Here is an 18,442-nt window from a genome sequence, read left to right as displayed (position 1 = left end):
GATTTTTTTTTTTTGGACATCATGCTTCATTATATAGTGTAGATATATGCTAAATAAGCCATACCCACAGGGTGAAATGACAGCACTGAACAATCAGAAGCTAATGTACTGTATGTTAACTTCCCCATTTAGTTTTCTGCAGAAGAGAGTCTGACACCTAATTAGTGCAAAGCCCACCAGTCTTGTTAAACTATGGTCACCCCTATTGCTAATATTTCTTCAGCTGATGAGATACTAGCCATGGTGGGATATTACATTTACAACTATTTATTAATTGCAAAATTCCAACTTCTTACAAATTCAGAGTGGAAACTTCTTACAGACGTCCCTCATATCTGTACAGGAGAACCTGTTCCTTTGAGAAAAAGTGATAATGTAATCTATTCTACATTTCATGTTAAAAGATGAGGGGATTTAGTTTGTAGTAGCCTCTCCTGGGCATAATGCTATCCAGGATTTATAAATTCAAGAAGGCCTTGTGCTGGCTGAAGGGACACAAACCCTCAAATTAGCAGTGGGTTTAAATAGCGTTTGCAGTAAGCAGTACAAAACACTGGTTATTCACGTGCCCTGTTACTCCAGATGTGGTGTTGGTTGAGTTGTGCCCATTGCTGACTGACTTTCTGTTCGCTTCATGGAATTATTTTTACAGTGCACACATGATTAAATGTGTTTTAAAAAGCAAGCAAGAAGAGTGACACTGAGCAACAGAAGTGATTTCTGCTCAAAACAGAAGAATATGAAAGCTGGGAAAATAAAAGAAAGTAATATAGTGTCTAAAACAATGTGACTGATCCATTCTTATTAGGAATGAATAAAAAAGTATAAATATGACTTTCAAAATGTTTTTCTATGTTTCTCTAGGAGACTTTAGAAATTTAATAAAATTATGGGCATTTGATGAAAGGTGCAGGTTCAGCCTGAAAACCCAAACATTTCTTAGCCAAACATTTCTTAAGCAAGAATTCTTTTATCATAGCATCCAACACACCCTTCAGAAGATGTACATGGAATATAGGGAATGGAGATTATGAGGGAGCACACATTTTCTAATAAGAATTTTCTCCATTCTAGAATCGTATTTAATTTTGAAATGCTCCAGTTAAAAAAAAAATAGCACACCATGTTTCCTTTCTCATCTACATTTCAGTTAATGTAAAATAATAAATGTAAAACAATTTAAAGTACATTTCATTTCCTTTCTCAAATCACCAAGTGTAGTAAAGTGTATTTTTTTTGTTTATCCTGAAAGGACCCTAGGCTTAATTGATACTACAGTGTATGAAGAATGTAGAACTAGGCACTAGTTACGGAATATCACAATGCTGCTGAGAGCTTATTTTGTAAACCCAAATTGTTGTTTCTCTGTGGTTACTTGTAGAAACTATATAGACAGATATGGTATGATTATTCCTTACCAGCTCATTGCTGCCATCCTCATCAAAATCCTCCTCAATCCCATCAGTCATATCTTCTCCATCTGCATCTGGCCCTCCTTCAATTTGCTCTTCTGTAGAGTTATCTGCATTCTCTGATATGCATTCCTCTTGAATCAAATCAGCATTATCTTCCATTTGTTTCTTTTGAGCTTCTGTAAGGAAAACATACTCTATAGAGATTCAGTAACTTTCCCTCCCTATTGGTGGCAATGAAAAGTGTTCTGAGGAAGAAACTTAAGCTTCTCATCTCCTGATATGCTAGGTTTGTAAAAATCAGTGTGTTAATATTTACCAAGCAAATATGACCAAACACCTTGTTTACAAGACTTAATGCAAAAATCAACCACAGTACCAACATGCTTACCTATCCCATGCAGTGGATGAATGCTTGATTCATCATCCAGTTTTCTAGACTTTGCTTTGCCCTGGGAATCCAACTGGCATAGTCACTATATATTTATTTATCTGCAGCCAATAAGAAGTACATAAATCTCTATGCTCTGAGAAGTGGAAGGTTGATAATTGCCAATAAGTGAACAAGGTTTTGCCTAAATTTGCTGTGAGTATATCTCAGCAACCACACAGATAATCAACAAGTCCTTCTAGATGCCTGAACATACTTTTTATGGAGTAAAGTAACAGTTTCTCCCTGTTGGTATAGTGGGCTGAGGTAACTGCAGAATCCCCCCCTACCATTGCCCAAATATAGGTTTCCTATAATTTCTGCAAAGTGGTGAAAAGAAAGACCATTTCCATGGATGCCCAGAGGATCTGTTCTGGTTGTCTTAGCACAGATAGCTGCATTGCTGTGATTATGTGTTGTGAAAGTCCTGGATATGCTGAGGAATTTCACCTAGCCAGCAGAAATCCAGAGGAGGATTGAGGCAGAAATGACAGAGATAGACTAGCCAGAAGAGTGGTTGGAGGGCTCAGAGTCTTATTTCTACGCACATCAGGAGTTTAGATGAAAATCTTTACGTACTCAAAGTGAATATGGGACAGAGAATTGATTGCATGTAGCTGGAATACCAATGTTTTTCAGTCTGAGGGTGACAATACCCATTAATGATCAAATTTCTAGAGCAAATCCCTTTCTTTCTTTGATTGACTGTCATGTAACTCTAGTAGCACATCACCTATCTCGTCAGACAGTCAATGAATCTGCAGATTGCCTGTGAAGCTCTATATTTTTCAGGTTTATGAATATATTATTATTTTACTGTAAATTACTACCAGCTGCATATAATATTCAAATCTGCTTCTACTTTTCTGTATCTTAGTCTTAAACCAAGACATTTGCTTTTTCTTCTACCTCTGCACATTTATTTTGTGACTTACTTTCATCTCCTCAGTCTTTGTTAGCCTCTAATTCCTCATTTTCAAATTAATTTACTGAAGACAGAACGATTAGGCTTTTTTCCCTTAGTCACATAATTTCTTCAGAAAGATTCTTGGATTTAAAGAATAAAAAGTCATCTTAGATAACTGTTTTAACAGTACTTTAGTCACGCATATTAGTAGAAGATTCAGCCTATAGATCCTCATCGTCTATTGGTAAGGTACTTTATGAAATACCATGTTAGTTATAAGTCATTGTGTTACTTGCCTTACTGCACAAGGAGATGTGAATTGAATCAGCTATGCCTACTATGTCCTGCCTCACAACCTTCTGCTTCAAGCCAGCTCAGATTAATCCAGCTGTGGCAGTGACAACTAATCAACTTTGCTCAAGGCTTTCAAAAAGAGATTCTGAAATTATGGACTTGATACATTTAAATGGGAAAAAATTAGGATATAGCTGGAAAAAAATAAGATCACTTACTAAATTGTCTGAATGAGAACATAGACTGGGTTCTTCAGAGGAGTCTAAAATACCATCTCAGCATCTAACTCTTCTGAACTCTTCTGAGAAGCTAAATTTAAGATCCTACCTTTCAGAACCCACCTATAGTATTACAGGGAGAATATCCTCCTCTAACAATTTTCACATCAGAACAGCTTCTTATCCCTGGCTTCTTGATTCAGAGTTTTACAAACAAAGGAGCTATTCCTGCAGTTTCCCCATGTACGGGAAATCCTGTTATCTATATTCCCCCTAGTGGAGTGGTCAGGGGTTGGTAACAGTAGAAGACAAAACATCAGTTACTACTGTAAGGAGAGTTTTCAGACAGCTATAGAGCAGTAATCACTGTGTGCACGGAGCTTGTCCAGCTTGTCTGTTTAACCTATCACATTCCTCCAGACATATAACTTTTAAGATTAATAATTAAATATTCTTCATGAAAGTGATGCAAACTTAAAAAACCAACAGGGCAAGACGATCGCTTGATTGGAGTAAACGAGTCATAGCTCCTGTCTCTGATCCCAGTCTTAGCGAGGCTACAACTTCTGGCAAAGAAAGTATGAAATAATATTGCCAAACCATAGAGAAGGAACAAAATCATCTCATATCTGACGCCATAAATGAAATAGTTCAGCTACTGATGTAGTTTTACCTTACAGAAATCTTTTAGATGAGGAAGCAATCATCTGTGTACTAATCAGTCAGGCTGCATAATCTTCATCAGCTCAGGGATGGGGATCCAGGTTTACTGGTATCTCTGAGGTGTTTTTTCTCCTCACACCCTCCAATGAGAGGCAAGGAATATGCGGGACAGGTTCTGCACCTGATGTTTTAGAACATCAACAATTTGAAACCATTTTTAAGTCTCTGAAAGCAACTCATTGCTTGTCTTCAAATGGCATAACAGTATGATTCAATACAAATCAACGTTTTCATCTTTGAGCTGATTACTATTTAAATGAGTTCACTACAGTCCTTTAGCAAAAGTGAAAACTGGATATCAAAGTCCAATGACATGCAGGTTGTTTTGCATAGTAATGAATTTTATATTAAAGCTCCCTGAAGTAGGTATATGCCATCTCAGAGCATTTCAGTACATATGTGATTCAATGCAGTGCCTTGCAATTACATCTCCACTGATTATACCAACTTTTATCTATCTTGCATAAAGTACAAAATAGAATATAATAAATACATATTGTGTACTGTTCTCCTCAAGAGTTAATCATACTCTGTGCGAATGGTTTACCTTAAACTTGAAAAAAAAAGCCCTGAACTTTTTTTGCGGGGTAAACTGCAACAGTTGAGGAGCTGAGGGATTGGTCCTTGTCTGTCAACTTAGAAAACGACTGTAAATAAAAGGTAGAAATTTTTTAAAGAGCTGGGTTTTTTGGGGGGTCTTTTGATTTTTTTAAAATGCTTGTTAACCACAAAACAATTTTCTGTAGTCTTCTGCCCTAGAAAGGCGTTCATTGGAATTATTTCTGAACCCCAGCAGGAAAATTCTAGGTTCAGAGAGATACCCTCACAGTAGATCTGGAAATACAGTGGGCACTTTGGAACAAGAGGGATCCAGATCTAAATACCTATTCTGCCTGTGTCAGGTTCATGAGCTGCTAATTCCCACCAATGTTTTAGTTTGCCTTGATGAAACTCTTTTTAAGTGTCCCAGTAGGGGTCTTTTCTCTCACGTAAGTGATTTGAGTTGGGGAAGGGAGACAAATTTGAGTGTCCAGACACTCAGGCAGCTGTGAATTCCGAGGCAGAATTTCTGTCACGCATTTCACAGAAAACACATAAAAAGTTTTCATCAGAGAATGAAAGGGGGGGGGAAAAGGAACATTGAGATTTTTTATGATTTCTATTTTTCCATTTCCGCACTGGCTTTCATCATAATCAGCTTGTTAATACACAGTTCCTCTACAGCAATACACCATGTGATTTATAAGGAAATAGCTAAGGTGTCATAGACAGTGCTAAGAATTGAGACTGTTTCCTATATATACTGTGGAGCAAATACAAGCTTATAAATCCTTTATAACTGCTCAGCATGGCTTTAAAGTGCTGCCAGCTGAGATCATTCAGCTAACAAAATGTTCACTGCAATGACAGAAAAAAAGATCTTGATTAAATTAAAAAGTAGAGCTGGATTTTGTCACTCCCAAGGTTTGCCTCAAAATAAAACATTTCAAACCAGAGAAAAGCTGAACTAGAGGTGTGGCCCATTTTACAGAGATGCCACAGTTTCACGCGATAGTTTAGGTCGGAAGGGATCTCTGGATTCTCCAAGTTCAACCCCTCTTCAAGGCACGGCCAAACTCAAAGTATGGTCCAGGTCCACAGGGCCTTGACCCAATGAGTTTTGAACGTCTTCAGGGATAAAGCTACTACGGTCTCTCTGGGTAGCCTGCTATACTGCTTAGTTGCATCAGTTTCCCTTACATCAAACAGGAATTTCCCTTGTTGCAACTTATGACTATTGCCTATTGCCCAGGCAATAATTCCTGATACAGAACATCTAAAATTTCTTAAAGTAGTTAGCACAAGCATCCCCGAAGTCAATAACCCTTAACTTAATTCTGTGCAGTCAATTTTTAAATGTTGTTTCCACAACATCTAGTAAGAATCTTTTATTTTATATTTTTTTATTATTACACCATAGGAAACACTTCTTAAAAGGATGCTGTATGCTCTGTGAAGAATATTAATGTGTCCTTCCAGTAGCTCTACCTGAGAGTTAATTTACCTTGCTTCAGGCCTCTATTATGTAGCAAAATTTCTGGAAGGCTTCTGTTCTCTCTGGTCTGTCTGCTTGACCGATAACTAGGTTCTAATTTAATTCATTTGACTACAAATTGCTTTCACCTACCTGCTTCAGCTTTTTGCTGCTTTTCAATCTTTTCCAGTCTCCCTAGCAAGGAGTCAATTTTTGTTTTGATTTGGGTTAATTCCTTCTTGATTGTTTGCAACTCATCTGATTTCACTGTGGAAAGAAAGCAAAGATGCAAAACATGAAATAAACTATATTTGCAGTCCGCCATGAAAAAAACATGTCCTTTTTTCTTTCCTCTCAAGTACAAAGTCTACTCTCTCTTTTCTGTCAGTAATTTTAGAGATTAACTTTTAAAACAAATGATGTTAGTTAAAACTGCTGAATCCTAGGAATTCTCAGGATTCTAAGCCTTAATGGCAAGAGGTTATGTGAGATATATTGCTCTGTAATAAGCATTTCAGGAAAACGTCTCAAGGGAATTCTTAGTAAATCTGAGTTAGTTTTACTGAAAAACAGTGAATGATTCAAATAAGACAGTTCACAGTCTAACAATGCTATCCCACTGAACTATTTTGTAGTAATAGTGAGAATAATAAAAAGCCGCCTCCCAGTAGCTGTAGATATTTTTCAACAATAGTGAATGGTAAAATAAACGCTTGGGCAGCCAGGAATACAATGTTATGTTCCAGTCAATAACTTCATTGCAGTAGGTGTTAAGTATTATTGCCTGAAAAGCTTTCAGTTCTGGTAATTTCTTGTACTTTTTCCAGCTATGGGTAACACATGAAAATATTTCTTTTTATCATTACATCCAGTGACATGGAAGAAACACCCGTAAATTAAGAGCTGAAGTTTCCTAATCTTTGTTGTATTGCATTACTCTTCATTCATGCTCATTATTGCACTCCCATTGTCTGATGTAAAGAGTAACTGCTTTGGAGGTGTTTTGGCTTCAGAAGAAACAGCACTGCAGCACTCATAAATTACCTCATAATTATGATATTATCAGGGTAGGATTTTATGCTCAGAAGATAATCCAAACAAATTCACTTGCCCTGTCTGTGCTAGGATATCACATTTAAAAGGCCAGAAGGAGAAAACAGGAACTCTGTGCTAACATGGGAGTATAAAGCCACTTACAAAGGTCAAGAGTAGGTAACACAGCTGTCACTCTTACAACTCTTGTAGGAAGAAATGGACCATCCCCAGTGAGGGACTGGCAATGGAAGTGCACTGAACAGTACTACTCTTTCATCCTTACCATTGATGAAGGAGGATGTGCATTGACTGTGTGCATTCAGAGCAATGGGAGGGCTCCCATTAGTGAGTCTGGCAAAAAGGGATGTTCTGCCATGGAGAAGGACATGTTCCCTTTCTGTCCATAGGGTCTCCTGGCTGAATCTTGCCATACTAGTCCTGTTCATTGACTCTTGGGCATGTATTTCATAGAATGGTTAGAGTTGGAAGGGACCTTAAAGATCATCTTGGTTCCAACCCCCCTGCCATGGACAAAGACACCTGCCACTAGGCCAAAACCCTGTCCAACCTTGCCTTGAACACTTCCAGGGAGGAGGCATCCACTACTTCTCTGGGCAACCTGTTTTAGTGTCTCACCACCCTTACTTCATCATGGTGTCTCATAGGTATTTTTTATTGAACAGTCAGTATCTGATGATAAATTGTGCAGGCAAGCTTCAGTGGTAGTAAATGAGTATGTGTTTGTTTTGAATCAGGCTTATTGTAAACTTGGAGCATATTCACTGAGGTTGAAACCAAAGCTTTTTTCTTAGAGTTTAGATCATGTGCGTTATAGTAATAACAAGTCAGCTAAAGGCAGTAGGTTGCTATATTCAGTAATGAACTTATTTAATTGCATATCTCACACTATCATAGACTGAAACCTCTGATTTCATATCAGTGAATGCTAGGACTTAGAGAACAAAGCTTAAAAGTAACTTTTGTGCTAGACCCTTATATGCTATACAATATTTGATGAAATTATTCTGTATATTTATAGAACAAGGCCTTAAAATGTTCTTAGAGAAATAATGGGTCACTGTCCAATCCCCCAGATTTGTAACAAAACATTAAGATTCTGACAATTGTGTTTTTAGAAGGTTACTGCTTCCCCAGGGGCAGTGGCTGGTCCATGCTGGAATAGCAGCAGAATCCAGGGTGAAATGCTGTGAATCTGTCCAATGGGGAATGCTATGTGTTTGCAGCAACCCTCTATGAAGACAGCTGTCAAAATATCCCAAGCGATCAAGTTGTTGTGTTAGAGGTGCTCCCTTGACTGGCAAACAACAGGCTTGCCAAGGCTAAAAGGTCAAAATCAGAAGTGGCACTGCAAGGACCTAATGGTATTTGTTCCCAGTCTAAAAATCAAAGCAGAAAACACTTGCACTCCTGAGTCTAGTAAGGAAACAGGCACATACATAGGGTTACTGTTTGACTTAGGTCAAACCTGCTTCACAGGGGCTTCCCTAGGGTGTCTCAGTAGGAAGAAGACTGCACCAGAGGGAGCATGGACATAACAATGCTGTAAATGACTGAGGAGCTTTACTGCTAGCTTGCAAAATTCCTCTATGCTAAAACTGTTTCCTCAAGCTTTGGTCATTGAATCTGCAATTTATCATTCACATTTAATGACATGATTCTATCATACAGCCAATCACTTCAAATTAATACTAAAAAAAGATGGAAAGAAAAAGTGGAAATATTTTAAACAAATTTCCATCCTGGTTCCAATATTGTGATGGCGTAGAGTTGCTTATTGTGTTAATTTGCAGAGAATTGTTCAAATCTTCAAATTAATTCTTCTAGAGAAATTCTACTCTCAGTTAGATTGTACTGGATATTTCTGTAGTAAGCAGCAGTCATAAACACGTTATGAAGGATCCTGATGGAAAACAAGCTGAATATGAGCCAGCGGTACATGCTTGTGACAAAGAAGACCATCAGCATCCTAGGCTGCATTAGGAGGAGTGTTGCCAACAGGTTGAGGGAGATGATACTTCCTCTCTACCCAGCACTTATGAGACCACATCTGGAGTACTGTGTCCAATTATGGGCTCCCCAGTATAAGAGAAAATGAAGAAGACAAAGCCAGACTCTTCTCAGTAGTGCCCACTAACACAACAAAGAACATTGGTATAAATTAAAACACATGAAATTCCATCTAAACTCAAGAAAAAGTTTGGGGTTTTCTTTGGTTTTTTTCTGGTGAAAATGGTCAAACACATGCAGAGGCAGCCCAGAGAGGCAGTAGAGTCTCCATTCATGGAGAAATAAAACCTTAAAGCTAAGATAGTGTTGACACTACAAATGGATATGAACAAATGAGAAACAAATTTAAGCTGAAAATTAGAAGAAAGAGATGGACAAAAGCCAAACCCTAGCTAGCTTTAAGATGGAGCTTAAAAGGTTAGATGATGCAGCTACTTGCAAGAGTAAAGAATTAGGTTCAGTGACCCTTTCCAGCCCTCTGCCAGAGGGGCACAGAGGGGCCTTCCAGAATTCATCTTTCACGGAAGCATCTAGCATCAAAGGAGGCAAACTGCATCCAGCTCAAAACAAGAGATTTAAAATTGAGGTCAAATTTTTAGAAATGAAAGCGCTACTGTTGAATTACAGCTATATGTGTGAAACAATTTTTGCCATAACTCAAATTGATTCACCCACAAAGCCTGATTAACATTTCCTTGGAAAGAAATAATGTATTTTTATCTAAGCCCTTCATGTTTAATATAAACTCTGTTATCATATTTTACTACTTTACATTTCACTGAAAAGTGGGTTAGCTGATGAAGCTAAATATAAGCTATATGAGTCAAAATAAATTAATTTAAAGGCATAACTCAGTACATATTGTAACATCTTAAGTGTCCTCTCCTTAATCTCAGTCACACAGGATACAAAAAAAATTATTAATGCTTTCCTTCTGTTTTCACTTGTGTAAAATGAAAGTGCATACTCCAAGAGCATACTCACAGAAAAAGTGAGTTTTTCCCAGTTTTGAATAACAATTTGCATCTGCTGCTTGATACCATTATCATAGAGAACTACTATGTGTAGTTTCCACACCAACATGTTTTATTTTGTGAGTTACTTCTGATAATGTGGAAAGGTTGATTCATTTTTTTTCTAGTCTTTGTAGTTAAAAAGAAAACAAAATGGTGTCAGTTGATCCTTGAAAAATTATAGATTCACGAAAGAAATAAAATCCTCTTAACTTATTCTGTGTTTTGGAAGCAAATTTAGAACACATATTGCCACTTCTTTGGTAGAACAAGAATTTACTGTACTGGCAGATGCTATTTTTGCAGATGTACTTTTCAGTGAGCAAGGCATATTTGATATTATGTTTTTATAATATCTTTGCTTTGTGCCACAACAAACTTCAGTCATTGGATTGCTCGTTTTCAGAACCAAGTCCCTCTAATCCTGATAATTTGACTGAGTGGTCCCCTGTGTTCTAACCTTTAATACTACATGTATGAGTTAATTTTCTGGACCTAGTCTGAGTGCAGAGAAAAGCTGTGAGAACAGTTATGCCCATGAGATTTGTACTTAAATCTGAAAAGTCTATTAGGAGATGTGATCTTGTGAGAGTTTTGCTATTTGGGGGTGAAATCTTTCAAGCATAGGCATTACAATTTTGACATAGTTAATTCTGAACTTGGGACTAAGCTGTTCTGCGGTCTTGAATTTTATTAAAATCCAAAATAACTTCCTTCCCCCAAACTACATTTCTCCTTGTTGAAGAGATCTTTTATTTAACTAGCAATAAATTACAAATAGAATCAACAGTGCATTAGTTCAAGGGGTTCAGATTGGCAGTGCAGAGTAAGAGGCAACAGAATATTAAATTGCTTTATCCCACAATTCAATATAACCAACTTTTCCAGGAAAATGGCAAAAGAATCCACAAAACACACATTCTCTACTTACGAACTTGAAGGCCCTAAGGGAATGGTTCAGTTATTTCTCTGATAAATGTCTTACAATAAGCTGATTACATTCCTTTCCATGTCAACAAAACCATGTTTCTACCTTTATGATGGGTTGGTTGGACCTGACAAAAAGGGAAGTAATTCTATGGGGAAATCAAGCATGAAAGTCTGTATACTGTGTGTCTGACTCCTTTTAAATGTGTGCTACATGCAGAAAGAATATTTTCTGCAATTTATTCCAGCTCAATAAATAGTCTCTGCAGTTGGATTCCCATTATGATTGCAAAGAAATGATGGTGGAAACCCAAAAGGGGTCAAAACATCAGCCCACATTTCTAGTGATGCATCTTGCAGCTCTCATTTCAGTGTTAAAGAGCTGGATCCAGAGATGATCTTGTCATCTGGAGCTCTAAGACTGACATTTTTAGAATTTACATCACATCTGAATACATCGAAGGATATTTTTGTCAGGGCATAACACTGTCTGTTGGTATCTCTTCACGACTGATTGCACTTCCATGAAATAATTTACAGGTTCTGCAGCATTTGCCATGTTATGCTGACAATGTTTTGGAGATCTTTTAGCAAGTGGCTATGGGTACTCGGACTTGTGAGTTAACTCGGAGTTGAATTCTGTAATCTATGTTATGCATTACTAAAGCCCTACAAAACATTTTCTGCAATATGGAATAAATAATTAAAAAAATTCGGTGATTATTCTGAGGAACAGATATCTGCATATTAATGTAATATGCTATGTCCCATTCACAACATGAAAATCCAGATTTCTGGATGAGAGACTTCCTTGACATCTATTGGGATATACTAACATGCTCAGCTCTCTAGGAGAATATTATAGTTGTTCTTGTTCTGGTCAATGAGAACTATATATAAAAAACACTTATCTGAAAATACTTTATCTTATCAAAGCAAAGTGAGTCCAAAAAGTCCATTCATATTAGACCACACTTCAGCACTAGTAGTGAATTGAATACACTAATACTGCTAACTTTTCATACGGATAAAACAACAGTAAAGGATGAACAAAGGAGATCTAATGAATGAATCTGTAAATGTATATACTTGCTAAAACTTTGATTCTCTATGTGAAGACCCAAAGACTCAAGGGCTGGAAAAGACTAACAAAATAATTTAAATTCTAATTTTACTAAAGTGAAGATCTTGAGCTTTATGCCGTCTTTTAAATTGATGTAAGGAATCACAATTCATTACTTAAAGTATTGGGGAAAGACAAAAAGTTGCTATGGACAAGTGGATTAGCTCAAGATGTGTATGAATATTTCTAGACTCACGTTCATCCTCCAGCAAAGAAAGGAAGCATTGCTATTTGCAGACATCCGCTTAGAGTGAGTGAGCTCCATAATATGACACCTAAATTTAGATGTCGTCCTGTGTGCTGGTTATCAAAGCTCCCATTATCAGTAATGGACATCTAGCCAATTCATTAACTGGAAATTTGTATGTGATTCAACTGCACATCCAATAGACCCTCTCTTTCTCAGAATGTCATCCTTTCCAAGGAATGGCTTGAGCTCCCCATTCCTCAATGTACAACATTATCTTGTGATTCATTTATCACATTTCTACTCTTTCAGTCACATGCATATTTATTACATGTTTTCTTTCAAGGTCTCTGATACCATTAGTTCAAACAATAGGGTCAATAATGGATCCTAGTGGGCTCACTAGAGGTCCATCTTCTTTGTTAGATGCTAGTGTGTGAAATTTGGATATGTTATGGAAGCAAAGTATATAATTGGCTCATGTTGATGCCATAATTAACCCCTATTACAATAAGAAGTAAGTACTGTAGGTGGATTCACTTATTTCATGGTTGTTTGCAAGACAGCATGGTGCTTTTTTGGCCAGTCTGGTACTGCAAATGTCTTATGGAAGTTCCTTTATGCTTTCCAATCTGAACCCTACCTGATCTTTCTCTTCTTCTTCCAATGACGTTTCCAAGGACAGTATCATTCCACATAAGGGGCAGGGAAAGACAGGTGGGTGCTGAAAGATGCACGAAGAAGAAGATGAAGTTCCCAGAACATACTGTGGAGTGGGGAGCTTGATGAGCATGGAAGAGGGAATGCCTATTGTTCATCGGCTCTTCTAAGGTCAACTCACTAAAGAAGGGTTGAATAATTCCAAGTTGCTAGTCCTGTTTTTTACTCCCTTTAGAACAGGCAAAGACACTGTGCCTCTTTCTAACCTCAAAGGAATCCAGCAAAGAATGCACACACAACCCAGCCTCCCCTGCCCGCCCCAGCCCACTTCCCGCAAGCTCACACATAACCCTCAAGTCTCAACAGAAATTAGTGTGCCTCTTTCTATAACAAGATTATTAGCTTTGCTTTATTATCATCTGCTCAAAAGACCTCATGGTGCATAAACAGTCAGGATGATAGGAGACTTTAGACAGGCTTCTTCGGAGGCCAAGGGAGTAGGTCAAATGTTATTGAAGGGATTTACTTCAGAAGTTACATCAGTGTCCTCTTTGACTTGCAGGAAAGGCATGGCAGCCTTGGTATTCAAACGAGTTTTTCAAGCTGAAGACTGAGGGTAGGAAATGACTACAACAGAGCTATTGTTTCAGTAATATCCAACTGGTATGAGCAACTCACATTTGGATCCTGAGGAAGAAGCCCCACTTGAAGTGGACCGTGATGCTCCTTTCATGGAGAAAACCCCTTTGCCTCTGCGAGTTGTTGTCACAGCCACACGAGGACGCTTCAGTGGAATCACTGCACGGGGTGGTGGTGGGACACGGCCATGGTAATCAAACAACCTAGAAAAGATTAAGTCAGCTGGACTCCACAAAGTCTTCTGTGATTTCATGTAATGGAAACCCTGTCAACTAATTTTCCATGTTATCTTTGAGATAAATTACCCTTTGAAACCATAATCACTTTATATCACAGACAAATTAGATTTCAAGGACCTATACACTTAAAGTGCCATATTCAGATTTCAGTCACAGACCAGTGCATAGCTCAGATATTTTGTGTAATTTAAATGAGGGATGCATTATGGCACTTTGTTATTTGCAGTGTGGAAAATCCATAACCTGCTTTCCACAGGTCCATATTATTTCATTGCACACAACTAGCAGTAGTACATTTTGTTGTGGTGACATTTCAGCTCCTTTATTACATGCATGGCTTAAATTCTAGTTTTCTATCTGCTATCCTTAAAGACAGAAAAAGAAATGAACTTTTCTGAAGCCAACTGGCACCATAAAGAAATATCTTGCCATTTGTAAAATAGCAGAAGAGTCTTTATAGTGAGCAACCTGTATGTCCTTTTGAATGCATAGAAAAGAGGTCCCAGCATATTTTCTCTTTAGTGAAGAATGAATTGATGTAGAATCTCTAAAACACCCAAGCATGCTTAATAGGAAAAAAGTCTTGTTAAAACCAAAACTACTGTGGCAAGTAGAAATTCAGAGAATTACCACTACAGTCAATTAAAGATACTCTACCACCAAAATGAATGAGTGTTCTAAAACAGAATACTCCAGTCCTAAAAACACAGTTTTCAACAGCAGCTAACTAAGCTGTTTAGAAGAAAATAAAGGCAGTAGAAACAGTAATCAAAGCTACAGATACATTTAGAACATAAAAGCTATGTACTCTGAATATGACAGGTCAGGAGAAGAAAGTTCAGAAAATGAAGATTTCCAGTTCAGAGACTGAAGCAGAGGGATAAGCAACATTCTCACAAAATGTTCTTTAGTTTCTTTCAAATTATACTTGCAACTAGTAATTATGGAAATTTATAACTGCATGTTTAATTTTCACAGTTCTGACTACTGTCACCCAGCTGGGCAGATAGACACACATTTGAAAACAGACACAGAAGAAACAGTAATTCACTCACCATAGTGCCTAATGGCATGCTGAACAGGAAGCAGAATAAAACTTAAGTCTTCTAGCCCATTTTTTGGCAAATAAACAACTAATGCTTAAATCCCAGGATCCTTACTATGGCCTGTACTGTAATCTTACAGATAATAGAACCAGCTTCTTCCTTTTCCATAGCTGCCTACAAAATGTGTCACAGCGATCCTGTCACCCCCACTGAAATTAAACTCCGTGACCCTGAATATTCTTACTGAATAAGCAGTTTCTAGCCATTGTGAGCATAACTAAACAACAGTGCATGAAGAAGAACACTAAAAAATTTTTGAGACTTTTAACAGAAATGTTATTTTTTCTTGCCGCTCATGATTTATCAGATTGGATGATCTGCAGGATGGTCACAATCTCCTGTTTGATATTACTGGAAAAAAATGTTTCAGAAGAACTGTAAGCTATCATGCAAAAAGATTATTATGCAATTATTCTTCCAAAGGTGATTTTCTTCTACTTGTTTAAGTAATGTAGTGAAATGCAAAACTGTGCTTCCTTTTTTGAAATACATAAAAGGACTGTTATCTAATATTACTTTTCTTACTTTTATTTTTAAAATTAAGCAAAGCTTTTTGACTTGATATTTTGTTGCACCTACTTCTACATGTTTCAATTATATGCTTTCTTTAAAAAAAAATTCCTTTTTTCAGTTTTGAAGTACCCTGCTTGTTTTCCTTGTGCTTGTAATATGAGAAATGATACAGAAATGCTCAGTTCTAAAGCAATTCTTTGTCCCAATAATCACTAATGTACATATAACAGTGCCTTTTCTTCTTTTTTTCCCTTCTAAATTGAGCAGTCCTCATCTTGTTAACCTGTCTTCATGCAGATTTTATTTTGCAGCACTAACCATTCTTGCCACTCTTTTCTGACCCCACCACTTCTTTAGTCAAGGTAAGATATATGCATTCTCCCTTCAGAGAGACAGGAAAACTAATGAATATTAGAAAACAAGATGTATGGTTTGGGATAAAACAGAAATTCAGAAAGTTCAGAATTTCAGTATTTAAGATATTCAAAGAATCGTAACTACATTTCGTAATTTATATTTTCTATAGGCACGTTGATAGTACATCAAACTCTCAATGGGATTTTCTTTCCATGCCTACCACATAGAGCTTTTCATCTTCCACTTCCACTAACTTATTTCTAACAGAGACCCTTAACCTCCTAAGATCTTTACTGTCAACAGGTCAGCATGTCCAGCCTTTTGAGGCCAACCTCATATCTAGGTTTTCTACAATAAAAGTTCTTGATCTTGAAAGAGTTCTAAATTAGAAAATTATAGTATTGAGTAGATTCATGGACACATTCACTGTCAGTGGTTTTCCATAATAAGACAATCACCTAGATAGACAGCAAGTTCCACAGAAACCACCTTTAATGTCCCATAAGTGTTCCTTTTGTTGTGGAAATGTAACCATTTAGTTGTTCACATGTGCTACCCATGGTATACAGAATTAGGGAAAACAACCTAAAGACACATAACTTTAATATTCAGGTGGCATAGATCAGACATAGTACTCTTCTAAAAACATACAAAACCACTGATAAAACACAAAGCAGTAACCTTGGGGAAAGTAAACACAAGCCTGTGGAAGTTAACTTCTTACAGGACATCATCTGCTTCTACTGTCAAGACTGCACTGAGCAGGTTTAAACTGCATTTATGGCTTTTACTTCATATGTTTATAGCTGACTATGTTAACTCTGCTAAAAGTGAGAATGGTTATTTACATGCAAAAACAAAACTAGTGACTCAAATGGAATCAACCTCAGGAAAAAAAACCAACAAAAACAAACAACGCAAACCCCAGAAAACATTGTTTCTAAGCAGAAAAGTATATTGCATGTGATAACTTCAGGGTGTAAATCACTCCCTTGCTTTCCTCCACTCCTTTACATAAAAGAAATCTCAGATTAGAAGAGGTTGGTGGAGCAATCGTCTGTACCCCTGACTCACTTGGCCTATAGTAAACCAGGCTGCAGAGACACAACACTGCAGGATCACAAGTTGGTTATCCATGTTAACCCTATGTTGTGGTGACTGCTAAATCTGAATGACAAAATTCCCACAGCGCTGAGCCAGGCGGTGCATATGTAGTCCATTTGCTCAAGTATCTACACTTTTTAGCCTATAGACACACACATGCTGTTCAGCTTGTGGTTTTGCTTATCTCAAGGTTTTTCTAGACTTCTAAATGTTCTTGGAAGACACATTTTTCAGGAGACATTTTATATCTTTTCACACACATGGATGAAAAGACAAAGAGTGTCGTCCTGAAGAATTGTACAGTTGCTATATGTTCCAGTGAAAGTAAGCTTGGAAGAAATCTGTAGGGAGAAACACTGAACAATTAAACTACCTTTAAACTATTCAGCACAGAAAATACCCCAAAAGCTCTCAGAGAAGGCTAAGACCAAAAGAGCTGTTTGATTAGCATACATTTTGTGGTGATAATCCTCTCTGTAATATATTAAAACAATAATCTTCTGATACACAATAGACGTAATGAAATTAATAATATGTAAAATTAAAAGAGACTTATCTAACCAAACAATGTGATTACATTATAAACAAATAGTAGAAATGGTGTAGGATGTATAAAAATATAACAACACATACCTATTGTAGAAGTCATCTCTGTAGTAATCATAATCAAAGACATAACCACTGTGGAAAAACATAGAACAACAAGAATGAACTGGTTTATAGAAAAATGTACATTGATTAAAACTTTTGTGGTAATATTGGCTTACTCTCACATTCCAAGCCCTTCTTCAAAGTCCTTGCATTTCTTCTGTTCCTTATGTTTGTCAATGCTGCTTTCAGCTATTATCATAGTTTATTTGGAAATGTGAAGTCCGGGGCACACAGTACAGTGTCAAGAGTCGACAGCACATAAAGAAAGGATTTAACACAGTGTGACAGCTCTGTAATTAAAGCATCATTATAGTGTAACTCTCTGAGTGATCAAATGAAGTGAGCACTCTAATTCTGAAGCCTTCAGTATGTTGCCCCCTCAGCCCTCCCTATGCTGCTGGGCTAACATAGCATAATCAGTGGATGTTCTTGTTTTGGTTTCAGCTGGGATAGAGATAATTTTCTTCTTAGTAGCTGGTAAAATGTTGGGTTTTGGACTTAATATGAGAATTATGTTGATAACCCACTGATGTTTAAGTTTTTGCTAAGTAGTGCTTATACTAACTCAAGGACTTTTCAAAGCTTCAAACTGGCCAAAGGGATATTTCATATCATATAATGTCATACTCAGCATACAAACTGGGAGGAGTTTCCCAGGACACTGCAATCGCTGCTTGGGACTGGCAGAGCATTAGTCATTGGGTGGTGAGCAATTGCACTGTACACCACTTGTTTTGTGTATTCTTTTATGATTACAGAATCACAGATTATTACTGTTATTATTGTTGTTGTTGTTATTATTATATTATTATTTTTTCCTTTGCTGTCCAATTAAACTGTCTTTATTTCAACCCATGAGTTT

The 18,442-nt window shown here is 37.1% G+C and overlaps 1 protein-coding gene across 1 annotated transcript; it reads right to left on the bottom strand.

The window, feature by feature from the left end:
* Positions 1 to 1,418: 1,418 nt before the first annotated feature.
* Positions 1,419 to 17,779, bottom strand: LOC104541071 (RNA-binding Raly-like protein; the record flags this gene model as incomplete). The annotated part of the gene is made up of 6 exons (XM_010185035.1): positions 17,703 to 17,779; positions 17,563 to 17,610; positions 13,650 to 13,813; positions 12,955 to 13,035; positions 6,152 to 6,265; positions 1,419 to 1,591 (listed from the first exon to the last, which is right to left on the bottom strand). Coding segments are annotated over exons 1-6 (657 nt in total), but the record flags the coding sequence as incomplete, so codon positions are not given.
* Between the last annotated feature and the right edge of the window lie 663 nt (positions 17,780 to 18,442).

The sequence above is a fragment of the Mesitornis unicolor genome, unplaced genomic scaffold (genome assembly GCF_000695765.1).
Source record: "Mesitornis unicolor isolate BGI_N332 unplaced genomic scaffold, ASM69576v1 scaffold7115, whole genome shotgun sequence".
NCBI lineage: Eukaryota > Metazoa > Chordata > Aves > Mesitornithiformes > Mesitornithidae > Mesitornis > Mesitornis unicolor.
Note: the sequence above shows the minus strand (reverse complement) of the source record. Positions and strands in the feature narration are given on the sequence as shown.